The sequence below is a fragment of the Drosophila persimilis genome, unplaced genomic scaffold (genome assembly GCF_003286085.1).
Source record: "Drosophila persimilis strain 14011-0111.01,24,50 unplaced genomic scaffold, DperRS2 tig00000000-arrow-pilon, whole genome shotgun sequence".
NCBI lineage: Eukaryota > Metazoa > Arthropoda > Insecta > Diptera > Drosophilidae > Drosophila > Drosophila persimilis.
This window is the reverse complement of record NW_020825288.1, coordinates 4,206,542-4,230,702: the sequence shown is the minus strand read 5'-3', so window position 1 is coordinate 4,230,702 and position 24,161 is coordinate 4,206,542. Positions and strand designations below refer to the sequence as shown.

The 24,161-nt window shown below is 47.9% G+C and overlaps 1 protein-coding gene and 1 non-coding gene across 4 annotated transcripts; one reads left to right on the top strand and one right to left on the bottom strand.

Annotated features, from left to right (window-relative positions):
* Positions 1–945: 945 nt before the first annotated feature.
* On the bottom strand, positions 946–13,727 carry LOC6594936 (DNA-binding protein D-ETS-4). 3 transcript variants are annotated; one of them, XM_002019997.2, is made up of 5 exons: positions 13,015–13,727; positions 4,570–5,338; positions 4,342–4,502; positions 2,794–2,965; positions 946–2,712 (listed from the first exon to the last, which is right to left on the bottom strand). In XM_002019997.2, the coding sequence occupies exons 1-5, from the start codon at positions 13,054–13,056 to the stop codon at positions 2,288–2,290; spliced, it is 1,569 nt and encodes a 522-aa protein (XP_002020033.1). In that variant the 5' UTR covers positions 13,057–13,727; the 3' UTR covers positions 946–2,287. The 3 variants fall into 3 exon arrangements, with proteins under 3 accessions (XP_002020033.1, XP_026850735.1, XP_026850734.1); XM_026994934.1 differs by lacking the exon at positions 13,015–13,727 and adding an exon at positions 5,625–5,815; XM_026994933.1 differs by lacking the exon at positions 13,015–13,727 and adding an exon at positions 5,728–5,813.
* A 10,134-nt stretch (positions 13,728–23,861) lies between these two features.
* On the top strand, positions 23,862–23,933 carry Trnat-cgu. Its single transcript has one exon. It is a non-coding gene; the product is annotated as a tRNA-Thr (tRNA).
* Positions 23,934–24,161: the final 228 nt, after the last annotated feature.

Below are 24,161 nucleotides of genomic sequence, written 5' to 3'. Positions count from 1 at the left end.
TTAATGCGATTTAGTATTTAAATGAAGACGGGGCTGAGGCTGGAGATGCCAGTGGAAGTGGAGCTGGGACAACAAAGACGATAAACTTATTCGGGCGCATTAAATTAATCTCAGCCAAGGCAGCATCTCCTCCTGCTTATTAAGTATAAGGCAATGATAATCCTGCCCGTGCCACTGCCCGTGCCCCTGCCCCTGCCCCTGCCCTGGACTTTACACCCATCTCTCTGTATGCGGATTCAGAATTTGAATGGATATGTTGCAGCTCCAATCGATGGCTCCTCGATTACGTCGTTGACTGTCCAATGGCTCGGTGGCAGTGGCTCGAAATAGTTTTCGCTGATTGAAAATTGGAACTAGACACGGTCACACACGAGTGCCACCAGGAGGCCCACACAGTACGTACACCCACCGCCCGCCCACTGGCCCACTGACTGAATGACTGACTGACAGGGCAATCTAAAATGTTTTGCTCGCTGCACGTGAGTGCCCCTCAACAGGAGCCATCCATGGGGATGAATGCCGCACCAGCGGGAGTCGCATCAGCAACCAGCCGGGGGGATAAGTGCTAGTCCACCGCATCAGCCCTGCAGTTATACCATACATTTTCCACCGATGGTTTTTAGAGAATAGAAAACTATTTTTTTTGTCCATCGGACGAAAAATTGAATGGGTTTCTGGCTGTCCAGTGCCTTAGATTTTTGAGTCTTTGGTCTTTAGATGCACCGCTGCACTGGGATCCGCTTCTGCTGGTGGCGAATGGGACACTTGATGGTGTACTCAAGTCATTGCTATCAAAATATATTTGCCGGTGGAACGGCTGTCGTGCAGCAGCAGTCGCACTTCACAATTTCCATCGCTTTTAGTTTCATTTTCCCAAAGGGGAATGCCAGTGGCGTCTCTCATTTAAAGCTTTAAAGTAAATATTTAAACAATTGTTCTTTTTGTGTGACTTTTTATTATCGGATAGTGTATCGGCATGACAATATGTTAGTTGAATAAATAAATAAATAAATAAGTGGTGTGTCGCAAAAAGTGTAAAGTGCATAAATCTATGTAGCTGCCGCGCAGAGAGTACTCGTACAGTATCCTAATTATATGTGTAATATGCAGATAAATATGTTGCTGTTTGGTTAGCAAATAAGCCAAATCCGAGCCGAGTCGATTGCCCATTGCATAATTCAATTAAAAACCGCCAGCATTAACGTTAACACTGCTCACCTTTCGTTTTCGATGGCGAATGCAAATAAAAGCCAAATAATTGACTTTTTGGCCACAAATAAATACTAAAATTAACTTAAACTGAATACCCGACACAGACACGAAACTGGAAACTATGGAAACTGAAAACTCATATGCAAACTGCAGAAAATATAATTGTAATAAAATTAACAAAATTACTGTCTAAATTGATCCACCACCAGAGTACAGAATAAATAATTGATATTCGATATTCGATATTTGTTCAGAGAGCATAACGCATAACGCCTAAGCCTAGGGGGAGGGTCGAAAGTTTTTTAACTTTTCCCGGGTTCTGTTTTGAAGAGAAAAAACTTTCAAGGAGTCCTATACGACTAATCGTTTGCCTTAGAGTCTAGTATTAACATTTTGTTCGGTTATTAAGTTGTTCATAGAACTTACTTTTGATATATCATAGATATATGGTTCCTAAAATTACCGCAACACCTTCATGCCGCCAACAGTGGCTGCACCAGTGTCTGGTGTTGTTGCAGTGCCTCTGAGAGGGAGCGTCTAGTGACTCGACCTTTAACCAAGTTTCGCCTCAGGCTACTAATGGTGGTCCCTCACTTTTGACGCCACTCCTCCTGGCAGCAGCAACACACACACACACACATGTGGGTGCAGGATTAACCACTGCATGGGCAGGCAGCATTTGAATAAAGATGTCGGCAGTAAGTCAAACATATGCCTGCAGCGATGGGCCAACAGCCACGCCCAGCCGCAGTGCAAGATTAGATTTACATTATGATGGATTGCGCTTAAAACCTGTGCCCTTCGACGAACTTACCTTCGCCATGGGGGCAATGGTTTTAGCCTACGAGCTAGAGCCAAACTTAATCGATGCACGAACTTACCTTCGTGCGCTATAAAGATTGTGTATGTACAAGAACTAGGACCCGCTAAACCCACAAGGCTAGTCGGGCATAGTCGGAGTGTGGAATGGGACTTGGATTGGGACAGGTGGGACTGGTGGGAGAGGTGGCTATGCTAGCAAATAAATACCCTTAGAACTACGCGATCTGGATAAGAGTCCTAGTCCTCCTCCTCTCTACTGGTTGTAGGGATGGCAGAACTGGTAGACCAGACGCTGCGACCGCTCCGTTTTCTTCATGATGCCCTTCTTGTAGTACTGCCGGATGGAGCGGGACAGCTTGTCGTAGTTCATGGCCGGGCGGTTCTTGCGGCGACCCCACAACTTGGCCACCCGCACCGAGTCCTCGATCTTGAAGATGCCCTTGGTGCGGTCGATCCAGCGTATGGCTGTGCCGTTCACCTGCGGCGATGCCAGCAGCTCCTTGAGGAACTGCCACAGATGGATGTGGGAGCCGCCGCCAGTGCGTCCGCCACTAGTGCGCTTCACAGGAGTGGAAGTCGGTGTGGCAGCTGTCACTGCGGGAGTGGAAGTGGAAGTTGAAGTGGGCGTTGGCGTGGGTGTGGGGGTTACTGTGGCTTCCACCTCCATATCCTCATCATCTGTTAAGGGGAGAAACGAAACGAAACGAAAAGAAATTAATCTCAAGAGAACCGCCGAAGAATCCCCAATCCCCCACGCACCTTCGCTGTCCTCATTGTAGTCGTCCAGGTTCAGCATCGGATAGCTAGCTGGCGGCCACAGATCGAGGCCTGGCTGCTGCTGCTGCTGGTGCTGGTGCTGGATCTGGCTGTTCGGCTGATCGGCATAGGCCATCTTCCATATCTCCAATTGGGCATGTAGTGTGCTCCCGCTCTGGAAGGAAAAGAAAGCCGAAAGTGATACATTTTGAATGGGCACACAGACAGAGAGACAGACAAACAGACAGAGCATAGAGCCTTAATCCCGGCTAGATCTCAATCTAGACGGCCTATCAATTGGAAATTCTTATGCTATCCAAGTGCATAAATAAATCTGCAGTCTCTGCAGTCTGCGGAGGCAGCCTCCGCAGACAACAGACAAGCAACATCTACAGCAGCAAGCAGCAAACAGCAAACAGCAACATCAACTAGCAACAGCAGCAACAAAAACCACATGAGACTGCGACAACGACTTACTTTCACCTTGCAATGTCGTTGCTGGTCGTTGGCTCAGTTCGAGTGGAGTGGAGTGCTGCTGCTGCCAGTCCCCAGAGCCAGAGCCAGAGCCAGCGACAGAGACAGAGACAGAAAGCCATAGCCATAGTCATCTGAGCCTCTACGCGATGGTTGGCTCGTAATCATCCATCCAAGTGCTGCAGTTTCACCAAACAACCTTCACACATTCTTTCACCTTTACAGCCATGACCACGGTTACTAATTTTGTCGACTGCTTGGCTTGGCTGGGCTTGTCTCCACTCCGATTTCATTTCGCTCGCGCTCTCCCGATCACGTTCGTTGCCCAAGTCTTTTGTTTCGTTTTTGCTGCAGTAGCAGCACCATCGGCCTGGGCCTAAACGAATGTAATCATTGATATATTTTTGGCAAAAGTCTTCGGACTGGACTGAGGCTCTGGAGAGCGCATGTGGAGTAGTTTTTACTCGTAGAGTAGATGCCGCAAGCCTTTGCCTAATTGTTGGCGGCAACAGGTTTCGGGGTTTTGAGTTGTTTTTGAGTTTTGCGTTTTGCTTTCTGATTTCTGATTTTGGCTTATTCAAGTATGTAAGCTCCCGTGGCCTGCTCTGCTCTGCTCTGCTGTGCTGTGGCCTGCTGTCTTGGCCTGCTCTTCTGGCCCGCTCTGGCCTGGCCTGGCCTGGCCCGGCCAAGAGCCATGACGTCAACACCAGTTACGAAACTTGTTTCGTTTTAGTTTTCGTTTCGTTGTATTTTGTTTTGTTTGCGTTGTTTTCGGTTGTGTTGTTGTTTTGTCCATTCCATTCCATTCCATTTCGATTCGTACGCGAAATTCGATTCAATCGCATTGATTGGGCTTTCTGCTTTCTGCTCTGGGCCTTTTGCCTTTTGCTATTGCCATTTGCATTGTGTGATTGTTTTACATGGTATCGGCCAGTGCTTTGTGCTGATCAATTTTGTAATAGATAGTTATTTTGGCACTCGCCTTGCCCAGTTAAGTCATAGCCTCTACAGACTACTACTACTTCCACTACGAATGATGTACATGGTGCACCATAATGATGGTCGACCACTACTTACCTCTGGCAGTCGACGCACGAATTCCTCTTCGCTGAGTAATGCCAATGCGGCGCCGTCTTCGGAGAACTTCAGCTCCAAATTGGCGGCCGGCGGCAGCTTGAACTGTGCCAGGGTGGATCGTAGCCATGCGTGTACTTGCGAGGGTGTCCATGCATTTGGATCTGCAAATAGTCATGAAGGACCATGAGGAAATCTGCATACCAAAGCAGAGAAGCCATGGAGACTCACCCTGCGATATTTGCAGCTCCATACAGATGGCATCAGCTTCCCGCTTGGCATGCTCCAGCGCCAGCGAAATGACAGGCTCAAAGTCCCCGCGCACCTCGGCCAAGCCGCCGATGAAGGATTCCAGGGCCAGTGGCCGCAGGTTGTGCTTCTTCTGGAACGTCGTGTCCTCCAAGCACTCGCGCAACAGCTGATGGTCGGGCTTGGTGTCCGGCTGCGCCTGCTGCTGCTGCAGCAGGGCGTTCAGGTCGATGAAGCTCTCAATGTCCGAGTCCAGCGGCTCCGCCTTAATGCTCTCGCTGCAGGAGGAGCGCGGCGAGGGTGTCTCACAGTTGGACTCTGGCGGGGAGGGCGGCAGGATGTGCAGCTCCTGCTTGATGCTCGAGGCATCCAACGAGGGCGAGGGGCTGCTCAGACAGTCGTAGCTGCCGTGGAACTTGCCGTAGCCCCCGCCGAATGAGGCGAACTCCGACTGAAGGGGCGACGACTGGGGAGAGGGGTACACGCTGTGTGGATAGGCAGGAGGAGGGATCAACTGATGGCCGGAGGAGGCATAGGCCAGTGCCGGTTGCTGCTGCTGCTGGTTATCCGTGGGGCAGTCCCAGGCGCATTCAATCTTAATCTGTGGCGCGTTGTACTGGTACACCGTGGTGGGTATGCCGGCGTCCTGTGGCAGCAGCGACAGATCAAAGTTATCCGCATAGGCGGAGTACTGGTCCGGCGGCGTGAGGGCCTGGAACGGTTGTGGCTTCAGATGGGGACTGTGCGGCATCTGTTAGGGCGAAAAAAAGAAAAGAATCACGAATTAGTAAATGGATTAGGGACATCTTCTGTCTGCTAAACGGCGCCATCTTTCCTCGATGGCGAATTTCGAGCATCAGCAATTATCAACCGATCGGAGCTGCCAAATTGCGGCCACCTGTCTTAATTATCACGCCCATGAAAGTTAATGAATTTCTGTTACTTCTCCACTGGTTTTACGAGCGTGTGGCTGTGGCTGTAGCTGTGGCTGTGGCTGCCGCCTTTCTAATTCGTACTAGCATCACCAGACGACATACCTGGCGAGCGCCAAAAAAAGTATGGAAATTTTTCGGATTCTGACTGCTATTCTGATTCGGTTGTCGATTGTCGATTGTTAATTGTTGATTGTCGGTGCTTAACCTTAAGATTTCCAAAGGGCGGGCAAAGGTCTGCAAAGGCAACGGCAACGGCAATGGCAATGGCGGGATGTGAATGCGAAACCGACCAGACAACAGCAGGAGACGTACTAAGCTTCGAGTGGCATTGATTTTCTCATTTATCAAGCTGCGACTTGGCCTGTGACGCCACAAAAGCCAACTGCAAAAAAACCCAAAGCCCCAGCTGTGGAGGGGGGCGTGGTCTGGCCAAAGGGGGAGCACCAAGACTAGAGCAGGGCGAGATGTGGGGGCAGGGCTCGGTGTTTTGTTTGTGTGCTTTTTTTATGAGCAGCCCAAACAATGACTAGATCGAAATCAAAGCGTTCTCTTGTCGCTTGCTTCTCACAGAGATTTCTGTCTGTTTTACTACCTTCCTCCCTCTCGTAGTCTGTTTTTTCTTTTTTCTTCTCTTTCGCTCTACTTCTCCCCCTCTCTCTTTCTCACTTTTTCATTATAATTTGTAGACTATTGCTAGGGTTTACCCTACCTTTGAGGGGATGCTTTTAAAGCCTATCATTTTCCTAAAGAATAAATTTATTATGGATGGTCCATCGAGAGCCTAGTCCTAATCATTTCGCTCTTCAGTCTTCCTATATCCGTAAAATCCCTTATTGGTTGGTTCTTGTATACTTTCACAATACTTTAAAAAAGATACAAATGATTTTGAATCCCGTTCTGCTTTAAAGAACGAGAGATCTCTTAGGGTATCTCTAGTTTCACCTTCGCAATGTTAGCCTTTTCTTCTGGTTTTGTTTCATACTATTTGTTTGATATTCATTTGCACACAGCGTCACAAAAGAAGGCAATGCTAATATATGGCCCGAATGCGCTACCAATTTCTACCTCGGAGAAACTGGTTTTTCATTAAGCAACTCGATGCAGCAGCTATCTGCTCGTATCTCTGGGGAGCTCGGTGTGTCACAATGCTGCAAGGGGGGGGAGAGGCAGAAGAAGGTTGCCATTCGTAGGCAGAGGAAGGCTGCGGGCTGCGGGCTGTGGTGGCAGAGGGGGCATGTATACGCTATGGCTATGCGCTGTGCGCTTATTATTAATAAAACAGCTCATACTGGATTTTCCGACAAGTACTTTCGGTTGGTGGGCACCAGGCAGAAGGGGCACCAGGGGCAGGTGAGGGGTGTGCTGAAGGGATGGCTGCCATTATTGCCTGTTCGACGTTCGCCATAATTCTAACTAGTCACGATGTTATTACAATTTCTATGTTTTAATTGTTGGGCACCGGGGCGTATGAGTGATTTGAGTTCGCTTTTCTCGCCTGCCCGCTAATTGCCAGCGCAAACATTTCGATTACGCTGTGCGGACTGCCTGTCTATACCCCTTGCGTAATCTCCATATTATTAGAGCAAGTATCTCAGGCCTGTACTTAGCCTAGGGTACTTCACCGCAACTCTCAAGTCCAAAAGAGTCCCCGAGGAAAACCGAGGACATAGTACATGATTCAGCAGCGGCAGCAGAAGCAGCTGGCTGCTGGCTGCTGGCTGCAGCCGATGACTCAGTCGAAAAGCCATAAAATATGTGATTGCCTGGCAAAAACTGCATAATAAATTGAGTGGCCAGATACAGAGACATAGCCAGGGGCTCTCTCGCCCATCTACCATTTATGGACCATTAAGGGCGACTCTGGCCACTAAAATGTCAACTAGTTATTACATCTGCCTGACTAGGCACAACATTTTCTATGCATTTTTTAATAAACTATTTTCACATTACATTTTATGACTATTAACAGTTCCCCTCCTCTCGTCGCCCACCCCATGGGTTGCAGCCATAAATTTTGCAGGAAAAAAGGTCTTACAACTCAATTTGAGCCAGGGTTTGGCCATTAAGGAGAAGGACAGAACGAAACGAAGAGAGCTCTCCAAATAGGTGATGCCAAATAATGTCTATAAATATTCTCTCGGCTCGGCGCTGAGGCAATAAAAGTGAAACAGAAATTTGCATTTCGACCGGACTTTTGATTTATTTGCAATATCTTTACATTTTACCCCTAGACCTACACCGAGACCGAAGGCAGAGGCCGATACAGAGACCGATACAGAGAGACCCACTTCCTCACAGCTGTACGAATTAGATCACTCGGGTTATTCCACATGGATCCTATAGACAATATTGTATCGTATGTATATGGATTTCCTGCTGACTTTGAACAAAAGATCTCAACGATCTGAATCATGTGGTGTACTCGTCAATTTTAATTAAATCTTTTTTTATACAGAGAAATACTGAAAAACAAGCTCAACAAACAGAGTTCTGACGAGAATTGGAGTTTCCAATTGCCCGAAAGAGGGAATGGGGCGAAACGCGGACAAAAGGCTGTTTTTGTGGCCCGCTTAGCCAAACGCTTTCGGCCGCTAATATTTCATTGGCATGTCGGACATTGGACATCGGGCGTCGGCTGTCAATAAACGCCTTTGTCATGGGCTGACAGGGGGTACGGGGCGTTGCAATGGTCATTTAGGAATCATATATCGACATATAAATAGCCGCCGCACAGCCACCAACACCCGCACCATTGAGTCGACCCAATCAACGTCACAAATTGGTGGGTTCTCTGAGCCGGCGAGCGTTTGTTTTCGCGTGTTTGGCCATCGATCACGGTGGAGTTCCAGCCACTTGGCCACTTGGCCACTTGGCCACTTCGCTGTGGTGTGGTGTCAATGCCGGTACAAGGGAACAATGGGGCTGGGGCCAGCAATTAGGATATGGCCAAAACGATTGTCAGGTGTTGGGTTGTACGTAGTAGTATTTATAGAAAAACCACAATAGCCGGCGGTTCTATTTATAAAACCGTTTACAAAAGTCACAGAACAGCGATACACTCGTACACTCGTGGGTGTCGGACTACAGAGAGTGTGGGTATGAATGGGAATGTGAATGTGAATACGAATGGGAGTGCATTCCGTGTTCCTCTGGGCTTTCCACTTGGCCCCAACAACAGGATCCAACACTCATTCGATTCGATGAAAAGCGCTCTTATCGCGGAAAGCAATCGGCTACCGGACTACCGACTACCCCTGACTAATGATTAAATATCAAATCTGATGGAGAAAAAAGTATACATATGTTAACCACAAAATTCATAAACGAGTGTGGCCCTGACACGCACTGGCACCAAAAGAATCGAATGCCAATTAAATTATGGCAATTTCGGGCATCCCAAAAATGCCACAGAAACATCAGAGCCTGACTCATGCCACACACCACACTTCCAGCAGAAAAAAAACTGACGAGATATAACAAAATAAATATTAAAATTCCAGCAGGCGATAAAATCATGTTTCCAGCAGATGAAACAAAAGAAAACGAATCAAATTTGAGGCCAAAGCGATGTCCAAACCGAATTCCAAGACGAAAACACGACTCTCAGAGTTAGTGGTGAGGATTTGAATTGGATTGAATTTCCCCCAAATTGAAAAAACCCTTACCTAAAAATTAGCAACAATAATATTTAGCAATGCGAGACAGGGAGAGCGAGAGGGAGAGAAAAAGTAATAAATTGGAAATAGCAGGCGGGCAAAAGGCAAGAGAAAAACGAGTTTTATGTATGATTTTTGTGGCTGGGGCCGACGTCAAACGAAATTCATTAGAACAAGTCAAAGCCATTGCCAAGAATGTGGCATATTCTCCTCATGTGGTGTGTAAATTGCGTGTATTTGTGTGTGTCTCTTTGCCTAATAATAAAATCAAGTTTACGTTTTAAGAACGACAAAAAGCATTATTAAAAGCGGCGATCAGATACGAATAGCAGTCAGCTTATGGTCGTGTGTGGTGCGCCGACAGCAGATAATAAATCGAACGAAATGGCCAACGCCTCGGGCGAGCCTCACGACCCGATCTATATAGATACCCGTATGGGTACGGTACGGGTGGGGTATACCATATAACATGATCTTACACGGGGCGCGGCCCAGGCACATAGACAAAGGAAACCTTGGAGCGGGACACAGAGTCGGAGTTAATGTCGGAGTCGGAGACAAAAGGTTGCCTGCCCCCCCTTGGTGGAAGTGAAGGGTAAGATATAGATATAGATATACTATATAGTTATGCGACTGTCCAGAACAGTTGCAATTACAGCTCTGGACAGCCTTGGGGCCTGACATGACCATGTTCACATGCTGATGTTGATGTTGAATTATGGCCAAGTGGTATTTAAATTAATTTATATGTATCTTTGAACCAAATAAAACGAACTATGCAAATGTGTCTCTCTGTGTCGCTCGGATACGGCCACAGCCACAGCGACAGCGACAGCCGCAGCCTCAACCTCCTCAGGTGTTCAGGTCGGGTATTGGGTTCTGGGCTCTGGTCTCTGGGTTCTGCCGGGTCTCTGGCGACAATTGTCAGGTAATCTGTTCTAATCGCATTATGGCAATGGAGCTCGCAAAAGCCACGAGCGGCGAAGACCAAACCCCTTCACCGGCCACCTCTCCCTCTCTGTCTAAATCCATCTGGCTCTGTCTCTTTCCCCCTGTGGTGGTAGATGCGCAGGCGCAAATTGTTTGTTTAATGAATGTTCGCTTTATTCGCTGGCTTAGGGATTGGATATACTGAGGAGGAGTGTGTGGCGTGGCGTGGCATGGTGTGGTGAGGGGAATGGGGTTATGGCAATGTTGAAGTGCGCTGTCAACAGCATAAGCACACAGATACAGCCACGGACGAAGACAGAGACACAGACACAGATAGATACAGCCAGAGATAGAGATAGAGATACAGATACATATAGAGATATACAGCCAGCAAATCCCCCGAACAATATCCACGTACAATCTACGAAGTACGAGCACTTTGGATGCGTGGGTTAAGCTGTCAAAGAGACAAGACTTATTTCTGCTTATTTTTACATCGTTCGCCTCTGCCTTCTGTTTCTCTGTTTCATTATTCTCTGTATCTTTGTATCTTTGTATTATTGTATCTGTGTTTGGTGTTGGCTTTTAGTAGCTCTGTCTGTCGGTCGGTCGGTCTGTCTGTCTCTCTGCTGGTCTGCCTGTCGTGACGGCGCAATTCTGTTTGCAGTTCTTGCCGTTCTTCGGTTTGCTTCAGCTATTTGCATTGCATTTAATTGTCGACATTTCATGCTAAATAAATTGCTGCTGCAAGGTTAATAAATATCTTGACACAGCAGTGCTACAGTGCTACAGTGGTGCAGTGGGAATGGGTGCAACATTTCAATTATGCTAGATTCTTTTTTCCCACCTCATTATACATACAGTGGATAGGATAGTGCATGTACATATCTCTCTTAAATATGCATATATTTCATTACATGTTGCGATCTAGAATGTTCCGGGATGCCGTAGGGAAACCCCTTAATTAGCACTCAATCGCATATCGGACTGAGTGTCTTTTGCAGGATTTTCACTTGTCAAGCTTCATGCCTCAGACCCTAAGCAGCCCAGACAAGACATCACATGAATGGCACTTTGGGGGAGTCGCCGGAGTCCGCAGTCCGCAGTCTGGAGTCCGGAGTAGCCCATCCCACACTCTTCACAGGAATGCGCTTACGATACTCGCAATGTCTAGGCACTGAACTCCAAGCCCTTCTGCCAGTGCCACTAGTGCTGCTTCTAGTGCTGTTTGAAACTCCTCATTATGCTTGGCACGCACCGACAATTATTCTGTACAAAAGACGTTGCAAAGCCAAGTCATTTTCAATTTGCATAAAAGCCTGGGCTCCAGAGATATACTGCTGTGCTGGGGAGACCGCAACAGCAACAGCAACAACAACCACAACAGCAGTGCTGTTGCAACCACAATGGGTCTTGTCTTAAGAAGCCACACCCCAAAAAATGCCAAACCCAACGATGATTATTGTATAATCCATTTGATTGATACTCAACAATATTAGATATATGGCCAAAGGGCTGTTTGCTGTTCTGTAGGGAAAGATACATCCATGAAAAGGGGGAAAGGGGGAAAGCGAAGCCAAACGAACAACTTGAAGTATTTATGTCAGGCCCCATCCTCCCATTCCATCCCCATCCCCATCCCCATCCCCATCCATTCCATCTCATCTCATCTCATCTGATCTGCGAAAGCGCCTGCATTTATAATTGCTGGCAGTAGTATTTATTTTATTATGTCCATAAATATAATGAGACTGGTTGAGAGTCCAGGGAGAGGGGGCGCCCAGGGGCAGGTGGAGAGCGAGAGCGAGCGTCTTGAAGTGCATTTCTAAATGCTGTTCAGCGTCAACTTCTGTGTCAGCGATTGGAAAAGCGCGAGAAGCTGCAACAACGCGGTGCAACATTGCAGCGCGGAGACACATTTCCATCAAATCAATCAAAAATGGTAAATACAAGTTTTTTTTTTCTTCTGCATTTCTACAGTATTTTCTTTTATTGCAATGCTGGCAGAAGCATCAGCAGCAGCAGCAGCGACAAAACGTCAAAGACTTCAGCCTAAGTAGGTCCAACAAAAAGTATCTGCTGCCGATGCTGCTGCTACTGCTGCTTTAGCTGCTGTATCTGCTGGATTGGAATGCACTTTCCGAGTGAAATGCCAGGCCGACATGGCAGCTCTTACTATTTGTGCTTCTGCTGGTGCTGGTGCTGGTGCTGTTGTTGCTGGCTGCCACCGTTTGTTGTCATGCCATAGTTGACAATCATTTAGAATCACTTCTGGCAAAATGAAAGCATCTTTTGAAAGTTGCTGCTGCTGTTGCCACTCGTACCAATGCCAGTGCCAATGCCTGTGCTGCTGCCACTGCCGCAGCCACTGCTTTTGCTATTGCTGTTATTGTAATTAAAGCGAAATGCCATAAGACAAATGGGAAAATGTAACTGCCAAGTGTTGCAGCAAGCTGGCCTTAAGCCAGAGAGGGACACGGCGACTCTCACCCAGTGACACGCATTCGCGAGATACATCTGCCTGCCGCCCACACGATTCGGGCTGCTAATTAAAACGCTGCCACAAGGCAAGGCATCTCTCGTACTCGTTGCTTTCCTATCAGCAGCACACGCCGTCGTACACGCAGCTGCGGCCCCATCAAAAACTGCGCATAAAACTCGAGCATACCACAGAGTACGAGTGCTGCTGCTACACAGCAGGGACTGGATGAGATACAGATACATTTCGCTGGCTGATAAGGGCTGGCAAAAGGTTATCAACTGTCAGCTATCATCGGGCCGCCTGTAGTTGCTCTAGTGCTCTGGCCCCCATAAAAGTGCCACTCTCCGCCACACAGACACAGACACAGACACAACAACAGCCACAGATGCAGATACAGTATCTTCTCGGTGTATATTTCACTTACCTCACTGCTATTTGCCAGGTACATCATTTTCTCGTACTCCATTTCGGTGCGTGTGTCTGCCTGTCTGGATAATAACAATTCTTCGGGCTCCGGACTGTGGCTGCTGTCTTCCAGATGTATCTCTGTAGCTCTAGCTGGTGCTGTGGCGCTGTATGTGTATCTTTTCGCATGCAAAAATCAACCTCAACTGCGAAAGTCTCGGTCTGTCGTTCGGCCGTCTCGTTCTGGCTGTCGGGGCAGGCGGCACCTCCCGCTCTATCCGTCTCTGTTCGGCTCTTTCACTTGTTGCTGTTTATTTTTTATTATTTTTTCTTTTTTTTTTTTGATTTTTCAAAAATTGTAAACTAGATTCACGATGTTTTTGTGGCTCTTTCGGCTCTCGCTCTGGTAGATTTTCGTTGGTTTCACACTGTTTCTGTCTTTTGTGCTCATAATGAGCCACAGATTCCGATTAGTTTTTGATTAAACTACGATTTTGATTTTTGATTTTATTTCGGTTTTGATTTTAAGTCTAGGCTTTTTGTTTTGTGGCATTCGTGGGACGGGACGGGACGGGTATTCACTGCATTTCGTTATTAAAATTTCCACTTGCAAACTTGTTGCTCTTTCTTTCTTCGCACTGTTGCTGTCTCTGTCTGCCTCTCTCTTTCTTCCTCTCGCTCTCTTTGTGCATATATTTATACTATATCGATTCAATCCGTCCGCTGAGTGAACCGTTCGCCGAGTCTTCACGATCAATTCTGTTTGCACGATCGGCGGTCGTGCCTCGGCTTACTTACTTACCTCATCCGAAAGCTTAAACTGGTTTCAAAGCTCTCATCTGTGTACAAGCTCTCTTGAAGCTCGCTTCTTTATAAGCTTACAGCCATCAAAAGTCCATCAATTTCAAGATGAAATTTATTATTTCACATAAAACGACAGAAACAGAAACCGCCACTGAAAATGCAACTGCAACAGAGACTGGCACTGGCACTGATACTGCCACTCCCACTGCCACTGCAACTTTGATTGAATTGGAGGGCCCACGCCCACTATCTCTCTGTCCCTCAGTGTATCTTCCCGCATGAGGAGTATCCATCCATCTGTATGTCTGTCTGTGCCTGTCTGTGCACGTCTGTCTGTCTTTCAGTGGGTCTGTCAGCGCATATACTGTTTGCGGGCTGGATTCGCCGCGGGGCTACTGCTGGCTGCCACGCCAAAGAGTGGATAGAGCTGGCCAGCCAGTCCCGACAGATGTGTACACTGTGCAGATATTTTCCGCAGTCAGTATGTGCGGCTCTACGTCAACTGCATTATCATTTCCGCATCCGTTTGCAGCAGAACCAAAGACGATGCCAAAGCCACAGCCACAGCGACAGACTGCGGCGGTAAAAGCGAAATACAATTTCAAAAATCTGTTTGACATTTATATTTCATTGCACAATGACAATTCTGCAATTTTTTGTTGATAAAAAGACTACTGTCCTCTCAGTCTGCCTCGAGGCAGTGGCGGACATTGACTCCTGGGCTCCATTATTTCAATGCCAAAAAAGGTTAGCCATTAAATTCTTAGATGAAAGAAACTGCAATGGAAATAGCCATCTTTTATGGCTCGTGGATCACTGCAACACTTAAGTGTGAGCACAGAAGATATCACCTGACTATCACATGCCTCCCGGTATCCTGCCGGTGGTTTTCCACCTTAAATGATCCTTTCCGTTCAAGCGATGGCCTCGCGCCGGGATGCCGCCAATCGCCGTCCAGCTGGAGCCGCGAACAGGAAGTGTTGTCCTCTAAATTGAACGGCATGTCAACAGCGACTGCCACTCAGGCAGGACTCCCGCCGATAGCCATCCTTATACCGAATATGGTAGGCAGCGAGATAGAGTCGTGCGCCCGCGAGCCCCAATCGTGATGTGATCACAACAACTGACAGCATCGGAAATGGCCACACACCTTGATGAACAGCTGGATGCAAAGACCGTTGCGTTTAATGACCAGCTGCGAACCGCCGAGGGGCCGGACCCGGCTGTGAATGTCCTGATGGGACAGCCATTAGCCCACGCGGACAATGGCCGCTGCGTGTCCAGGGAGAGAACGGGCTGAGGTGGCAGGACGCTCAAAGAGCTCGCGACGCACAGCTGAGCCAGGCCCCGGGGCACCTCACGCACGGAGTCGATTAGATTGGCTGCATCCCAGGAGCAGCATGGGGAAAAATAGTTTACTTATTTCACAGAGAAGGAATGGAATGCTGAATGCAAAAGGATTGATGACCACACTGGCCCTGGATGGGGACAGAAGCCACCAAGCATCATTTAATCAGGCCTATGCATGATAAATCAGGAGCCAATCGGGGGACAGGTGAGCCTTCATTTAATGGAGTGGACAGGGGATTGCATTGTCCGAACATTCGAATTAAAAACTGCATTGTTCCCAGAGACGGGTTTAGTTGACTCTCTGTGTAGCCTGTTGTTCGTTCTCTTATGAGTCGAGTCCTGATAGATGCACTCTTATTCGGGGAGGGGCAGAACAATGTGCAGTACATGGGCTCCACTGCACGCCACGCCACACCCATTGGGGCGTCACACAAATTGGACTTAAATCAAAGCAAGGATTAATGCGTTAGTCGCACAGCATTGACAGGGAGGTGGAGCCCCAGACAGTCGAGTACACAAATAGACACCCAGACACAAACACAGACACACAGCCACAGCCCAGTCGGTCGAACACCCATTGAATGCACGAGCTGGGGCAGGAAGTGGGGCAGATGGTCGGCCAGGAAAGGAGAAGAAGGAGAAGGAGGTGTAGCAGGAGTTGGAGGAGCAGTGGGGTAAAGACATGAGGCGTGACAGCGCATGCTGCCGGATGGTCGGTCAATGAGACACTTCCGGTGTAGGAGGCCACAGCATTGATGTAAATGAATGCAACGTTGCGACGCTTAAGCCGGTTACAATGCCCAGTGCCGCAGTGCTCCGGAAACGCTGCATCCACAATGGCCAAGTCGGAATGAGGGCGACTTCCCCTGCCACAAACAGACAGACAGACAGACAGACAGACAGACAGACAGACAGACAGTCAGCCAGTCAGATGGAGGAGAGACAGGATCGCTGAGCAAACTGTTGCATGCCTGTGCCTGTTGGATACTCGAGTAATAGACGTCTCTCTGTTTGGGCAATTCCCTCTAGAGTCCTTTGGCATATCGTATGGCTGCCACACGCCGGAGATCCAAAGAGTGGGAGAGACAGATCCGAAGTGGGAGGGACACTCACCATCTGCCCCACCAGAGATCCAGTGAGAGAGGGAGCGACAATTCAGAGTCACCAAATCCCAGTTAGTGGGATGGCTTTGTCTGAATCGCCACACGAATGCGAATGGAACGCGAATGGAATTGTTGCGGTGTCCGTTCACATGGAAATCCGCTACGAGCACCCGTAATCCAATGCTCCGCCACAGGGCTCCAGGTCTGCTCAATATGTGGCTATGTAAATAATTGCCACCGTCACCATCAAGCGGCACCGTTTGGCGATTTGGATTTCGCCAATGCCCCAAAGGGTATTTTATGCGATTCCGTGATGCCCATCGTAATCAGGACAACGCGACTCCGATGTATTCTGAAGCTGAAGAGAGAAGGTCGCCGCGCACTCAATGAGGCGACGCGTTGATTTCAAATAAATAAAAATGTTAATTTTAAAATTCTGCCCGTCCTTGTTGTTGGGCCTCTTGCTTCGACTTCGGCTTCTGCCCCCCTACCCCCACCCTGGAAATTACAGTTATTCGCTGTACGTGTTTAATTATTTTTAAATCACACGCAGCGCGGAGCTGAGGGTCACACAGGTTCAGGAGCCTGGAGGGGAGACAGGACCACGACAGGATGTGGAACAGAGAACAATTTTCACAGTCAAATCACGTGCCGATTGTCAGCTATTCCTGGGCCCAGAACTGTCCGCTCGAAAGTGTTATTTCCGTAGCCAGGACTCTTAATTACACGGACTGTTTCATGTGGTTAAATTTGCGTGTGCGGCTTGTCCCCTAAGGACGAAATATAAATAATAATTATGGGCTCTTTGACGGAGAGCGAGAGTGAGGGAGAGGGAGAGAGAGAAAGCTTCTGCACTTGACGCAACTTCAATGCATAATAAATAGAGCAAATAATAACTTTAAGGCCCCTGCCTCGGCCACAAGACAAAGAACTTTCGTTTGTTTCATTTGCATAACTCTTCGGACAAATATATGTAAAATGATGTCCTCCCCCTCCCTCCCCCATAAAAACAATCAAAAGGCCAAAGGTCAAGCCGCATAGAGCGCAGGAAAAGGAGAAGGAGAAGGAGAGTGGGGCTCCATTGTTGATTTAAGTCAAAATTTATATTTTCACAAACAAACGTCGAGCCCCGCTACCCGGAACAAAGTGCATTTGACATTATGCAAATGCCGAATCCAGTGACCGTATCCCTGAGTGTCCCCTCCGTCCGGATGGCACTTGATTAATTTGTTGCAAGTCTTTGGGATTTCTATTTGAGTTTGTGTTGTGTTGTGATTGTGATTGTGTGTTTCCTGCCCGCAAAATGGAAACCTTTTGTCAAATGATGATTTTATTGTTTTTGCCATTTATTAATTAAAATGATGGACGAAACAGAGTACTTATTCTCTTTGACTTTCACCGTCTTCCTGCACCAGTCTTTCCATCTATCAACCATCCTGCCACAGCAGATACATCATCATCGAATCATTTGTATCTCGTTTCAGTTTCAATCGAATAGTTAATTGCGAATTTGCGGTTCAGTGCCACCAGAATCCTAAAAGCTAACAAGGTTGAGTGCCCGCACCAGCCAGTACGAGTCGAGGCCTGCTCTTTTCAAGAGCTGCCGCCAACTCTTGCCGCAGAGGCAAGGCCAAGATGCTCCTCCGTCTATCTCTGAGATACATTCATGTGTCTTTTTCTTTTCAGCTCGGATTTTATTTCAGATTTTTTCTGCCATGACGTCAATGACAAGTCACTTGAACTCAAATCGTAATCATGTAGAGCTCATTTGCCTAGAAAGCCGAGTGCAGTGCTATTGAAAAGCGGGCTAACAGGATAACAGGTGGCCTACTCCAACCTCCTTCCCATCAACATCATCATCGAGTAGTCGTCATCGTCATCGTGATCATTATTGGCAACGATAAACATAATGGCCATTTGTGTATAATGTTGCCAAGAATCAATTGAATTATGGTGCTGCTCAAGGGTCCTCGTCCTCCCAAACGATAGACAGCGCCAGCGCCAGCGCCCCGGACGATGGCAAGACAATCGAGCAGCAAATTGCGTAGCCCGAAACGGAATGGAATGGTTGACTCGGCCTGGCCTCCACTCCAGACTCCCACAGTCCTCTTTTATCTATTACCCATTGTCTTTCGCCCCAAATGCAAACGGCATTCGAGCATATTGAGCATCGTCTTCGATGTAGAGAAGGAGAGAGCACTTCTTCTGGCTGTAGCTGTAGCTGTAAGCGCCTTAGCTTTGTTCGCTCGGTCGGTCTGTGTGTCCTGTCTCTCTTGTCTCATAACGTGCAGCCGTGTGCCGTGTGCCGTGTCTTGTGTCCTGGTTCCTTGCTATTTGCATGGCCCGTCCCCACGGCACTCTCCCATCGATGCCCCTCTATAGTGGTGCGCTTCAGTGGGTTTTTGTTGGTCCCAGCAGCGGAATGGTATGTTAAATCCTTTTCCGAACGAATTCAATTGTGCTTGTGCAATTTTTGTTTGATAACTGCAAGGCAAGAAAAGAAAGATTGGGAGTGTCTGAGTCCTGAGTCCTGAGTCTTTGATTCCCTCTAAATATGTGTGTATGGGAATCATTGTATGAAACACTTCATGCGATTATGAAAATGCCTGATTGCACCTTTTGAGCGAGCTCCGTTCTGGCCAAGCAGTAATGCTATTTACGGATTACCCACCCAGGCTCCAAGGACTCCCCAAGAAACCCCAATCCCCAAGAAAACCCAGTCCCAAGACCCAGCTCCACCTTCTTCTGTTGCGCAAAGTTGAGTGAAAGTTTCAGCCAGAGAACAGCCAGAGCTCTGGAAGGATGTGCGAGAGCAGAACTTAGCCACAGTCAATTAAACTTGATGCGGGGGAAAAAACAGCGTCCGCAAGCAGCTACGTAGAAATCTAAATAAATGGCGAAAGTAACAGCTCAAGATGAAACTAATACGGGGGAGTTTTCGCGCGCAGGCAGACCCCAGACCCCAGACCCCGGCCCCCATTCAGCGCAGTTCCTTTGCTGCTCCTTCCTGTTGCTCCCTTTCTTCATGTCATTGCACGCGTTATCCTTCAAGCTCACGGAAAGAGCGCAGGAGAGGAAGCTCGAGCTGCAGCGGGGGCAGCAGCATGAGCAGCTGCAACAAAATTAAATAGAAAAGTAAAAAATAAACTAGATTATCTCCCCGTAAAAGCGAATCACGTATACCCTTTCCACAGCGGGCGGCAGTGGCTGGCCAACTCTTCCACAAGACCTGCAGGATTTCCTTTGGAGTTTAGCAAGCAGCTCAACCAAATCGGACTGCCCCTCACGCCGAAGCCATCGTGGAAGTTCTACATAGATAAATGCCAGCGTATACTTTATATATATGTACATGGATGTATAAAAACTTATATACGAAGGGTTGGGTGGCCTGACGTTGCATCGAAGGTCCTTGCAAAGGCAAAGGGACATTGCACTGCTCATTGAACTATGGCCAAGTATGTGAGTAAGCAAGCAGCAAAAGCAGGAGCAGGAGCAGGAGCTGGAGCTGGAGCTGGAGAGTAGCTCCTGGTGGCGCCTCAGTCTTTCAGCTTGTCCGCTTATGAAAATGACAAATGCGCTGCTGTTGCTTCCTTCTGCCGCTCCTTCTGCTGCCCCTGCTGCTGCACTTATAATTAAAATATGCAAATGCCGGCCCGGAATGTCAGCGGCACTGCTGCCACATGTAAATATTTATGCAGCCGATCCAAAAGCAGCAGCGGCAGCGGCAGCTCCACCTCCTACTCCATTGCACACACAGCAAACATTTTATTGCCGCGCTCACTCTCGAGTTGGCATAATTTGCATGTAAACGCGCCATTTTTCTTGAGGTCGCCGCCGCCTTGGTGGCCATTTCCTTCCCCACCGAACACCGAATACCGAATACCATTGCCACTGCCATTGCCCGTTTAATTATTTTGTTTGCCTGCTGCTCTCCCTATTTATGCAAATGCAAATGTTTTCGCATCAATTTTCACGAGACTCCGGGGCTCATTAAGCTGGAAGGATCAGGCCTCCTCCGTCTTTCGCTTATAATTGAGTTCGGCCAAGTGTTTTGCCGCTCAATTGATTGCGCATATGCCGCGTGGTCGGGCTGGGCCGGCTGTCTGTCGGTTTTGTTTTTCCATATGGCAGCATAAATCACGTCCATGCGGTGTGGCCTTAATCAAATTAACCAGTACACATGTAAATTAACTTTTCATATCAATTGCAATTCAATTAATTAGCATGAGGCATGCGAAAATGTTACCAATATGAAATCTGAATGAGAATGGGAATGGGAATGGGCGGGGAATTTCAGTGAGTCCTGGGACTTGCCGTTGCCTTAAAGAGCCAGAGAGAGACCAATGAAATGGTCATTAAGCCAGGCTGTATTTTTTTATTGCACGCACTGTGCAGTGATCTTAAAAAACGGGCAGGACCTGAGGCCCTGCCACCCGCCACACGCCGCCGCCGCCGCCGCCGCCAACACCTTGCGACGTGAGAGGCAGCGGAACGTAAACGTAAATTACAATTAATTACATTTTAATGACGCTTGTTTAATTCAGCGTTTACAATTACATACACAATTATGGGGCACGGTGGGATGGGGCCATGTGGCATGTACCACGGCGGGAGAAAAGCGCGTTAAGATGCAGGACAGTCGGTCATTACCCCATCCACCCAGTGGCACTGTACTGCACTGCACTGCACTTGGCTGGCTGCCATTTTTATGCACTTGCCGCCATTGAATTTAACAAATTTCCTCCTCGCCTTCGTTTGGGCCTTGGCCTGGCCCATGGCCCCGCCACCATATTAACGAGCAGAAAATATTTTCGGCGGGGTGGCCACCATTCGTTCATTCTCAGCGTAATTAACTCGGAGAAGAGCGGAGTCGGAGTTGGGGTCGGAGCCGTGGTCGTGGCCGTGGCCGGACTTTAATTAAAGTGCGAGAACAGAGAACAATCAAAGGGAATTTAAACACAGAAGCACCGAAATAAATGACAAACTGAAAGGCGAATGCGGACCAGCCAACCCAGCCAGCCAAAGAATGAACCATCCACAGAGATCCAACGAGCATTTTCTCTGAAATATAAGCACATTAATTCAGTAGTCGAGTAGAGGAGGAGGAGGTGGAGCAGGAAGAGGAGATACATGGGAAATAGCTGGAGGGCAGCAGCAGCAGGCGGCAGGCAGCAGAAACGGTTGGGAAAATCAGACAACAGGCAAATTAAGGTGCGAATCCATAAACACACAAGTGCGAAGCTATAAAATGGCGGCGGCAACGCTGGTAAGTATGCTATGCTGTCTGCCCGCCAATGGGGCGTATGCGTATTGCAGCACCAGCTGCTCCTGCGGCTCCTCGTGCCTCCGTGTGAATTGTGGCCATTGTGGCAGCAGCAATACATATCAAACGAAAGGCAAAAAGGAGTCGGACCTCGGGGAAGCACGGGGCTCCAGCAATAAATACGCTTCAACTATTTGGCAATGGCGGCTGGCATCCGGGTAAATTTAAAGATGTTGTGGAGGCCAAAATGCCAGACATTAAATTGCAATTTATGCCAATGAGTTCTTAATGTACCACCAACAACAACAACAGCAGCACAACGAGCAGCAGAAGCAACAGCCAGAGCAATTGGTTCCCCCCCTAATGGCCGCCAACTTGGTTGTAATTTATTTGCAAATTATTATTAAAAGTTTTCGCCCCGACTTTCCGAGCTCGAGTCCATAAATGATTCGCACTTAGTTCGCTGTCAGCCACAAAAATACGTACAGCCACAAGTCGCGGTTGGCCATAAATCAGACAAAGGCCTCAGTATCCAGGGGCTGGATGACCATCATCCCGGAGTCCTACCCGTCCGCCTAGCTGTAATGTGTATCTGAAGTGGAAGTGTGTCTTGGGTTTTCGATATTAACACGCTCCCAATTAGTTGCCAATTAGTCGGCTGTAGATCTGGCGTCGTGGTTGATATATGTATATGCGCGCTGATAACTCTGACGTCCTCGTGCGAATTCAATTAAATTCTGTGCACCAGGCTCAATTTCAAAATCACATTTATCAAGCCATTAGAGTTGAATAATCGCACATGGAGGATGGAGTAGACGTAGGCACTCGCATTAACAGCAGTTGATAACGAAATTTGCCTACCATTATAAGCAGGCAGTGCATTGACGACATTGCCAGAAGACTGAGAAGCTCTGAGGGGAGTGGGTCTAAGATTGGGGTCCCAGGGCCAGGGCATTGCCTGTAGCTGTGGATGTGGATGTGGATGTGTATGTGTATGTGTCTGTGGCTGTGGCAGCAGCAGAGCTCATAGATGAGAAGCTCAAGCACCGATGAGTGCACTCGAGGGTCGCAGACAAGCAGCGCCACTGAACCAAATAAGGTGGCACAAGAATACGATGATGATGACAATGTGGAAACGGGGGAACGGGCGAACGAAAACGACTGCGAGGAGGAGCACGACAAAACCAATTGTTGGCCCCGGCATAATGCACGGCAGCAATCGCATTAGAAATAGTTGAAAAATCAAAAAGATTATCAGACAGAGAAGAGAGCGAAGTCAGGAGAATGACTAGAGCCCCGGCACAATGGCGCACGCCGTACAATGGAATCAATTTCAAGTAGATGAAAATCCAAGGAATTTAAATTGTATTCCATCGAATGCAACTTTATATGGCAGATCTACCTCATCAAGGTGCGAATGTTGGAAGAAGGGCTTTTCAATATTTCATCACAAATGAGTGGCCCTATTGCTATTGTTGGAACGATCTCCTGCCATAATTGGACCTAATGCCCAAACAAATAAGTTACCCGCTCGCTTCAGACCAACAACATTCAAATCCGATTGCAAACTTTTCAGCGGAAAATTGCATTCGCTGCCATTGTGCGGTTTGGGGGCCGAGACCATTATGATAAATGCGCCCAGAATCAAATGATGCTGAAAAGTACGCCATGGTTTATAAGGCAGGCAGACAGCAAGGAGCACGAGCAGGAGCAGGAGCAGGAGGACCAGAAGCAGGACCAACATTCGATTGCCTGGGCTGGGATCCAGATCCGAGCCGACGACTTGCTCTGGTTGCCACTGCCACAACGAATTAGCGCCGTAAATCGCATTTAAATCGTTAAATTCCCCCAGCCAGAAAGTCACTTTACATGCAGACAGACAGTGCGAAGGAGCAAGCGAAAGGGATGGCGCGACGACAGGCCAAAGTCAGAGACAGAGACGGCAAAAGTCAGCTCCGAAGGATGGGTGCTGGGGGATAGAATTTCCCAAAGATTTTGATCCTATCAACTAAATTGCATTTGGCAGTTTTTGTGTGGAGAAAAACTTTGTGCGCTCACTGTTCGGCCATCATTTCTGTCAAAACCACGAAAAAACAATGAATCAGGCAATAGATTCCGCTTGCATCGGCCCATTTCAGGACCTCTAAAAATTCATAGAGATGGAAATATTTTCATTTATTCAATTTCACATTGACATTTCAGCCCTCCGATTCTTGTTCCAATTAACAGTAATTCTTATCGGATTCTGGTTAGCGTTTAAGCGTTGCCACCTGGTTTGCTGTTGTTCTTTTATCGAGAACGATCGTAACAGAGTTTTGTTGGTGTTTTAGCAGACCGCTGCTAACTGCCTCTTTAGCTCAGTGGTAGAGCGTTGGTCTCGTAAACCAAAGGCCGTGAGTTCAACCCTCACAGGAGGCATGCATTTCTCTAGTTACATTTCTTTCTTTTTTTTTTAATTTTTTTTGATTATCCGATGATTTTATTCTATTTTAGGCCACACTGCACCAACTGCCTACTGGCTGCTGGCTGCTGGTGGCTGCTGCAGTTTCCAATCGATTGCTCCATGTTCGCACTTCATACGATAATGTTGAAGTTTTCGCAATTTGCGGCATTGGAAAGTTGGTCCATAGTACCGAGGAGTACCTC

Excerpts from the sequence above, each read along its gene's own strand:
- LOC6594936 (XM_002019997.2), bottom strand. The coding sequence starts at position 13,056 with ATGGAGTACGAGAAAATGATGTACCTGGCAAATAGCAGTGAG. Across the intron at positions 5,339-13,014 it reads ACCTGGCAAATAGCAGTGAG|ATGCCGCACAGTCCCCATCT; the intron begins GTAAGTGAAATA and ends TCGCCCTAACAG. Across the intron at positions 2,966-4,341 it reads TCGTGCGTCGACTGCCAGAG|AGCGGGAGCACACTACATGC; the intron begins GTAAGTAGTGGT and ends TTTTCCTTCCAG.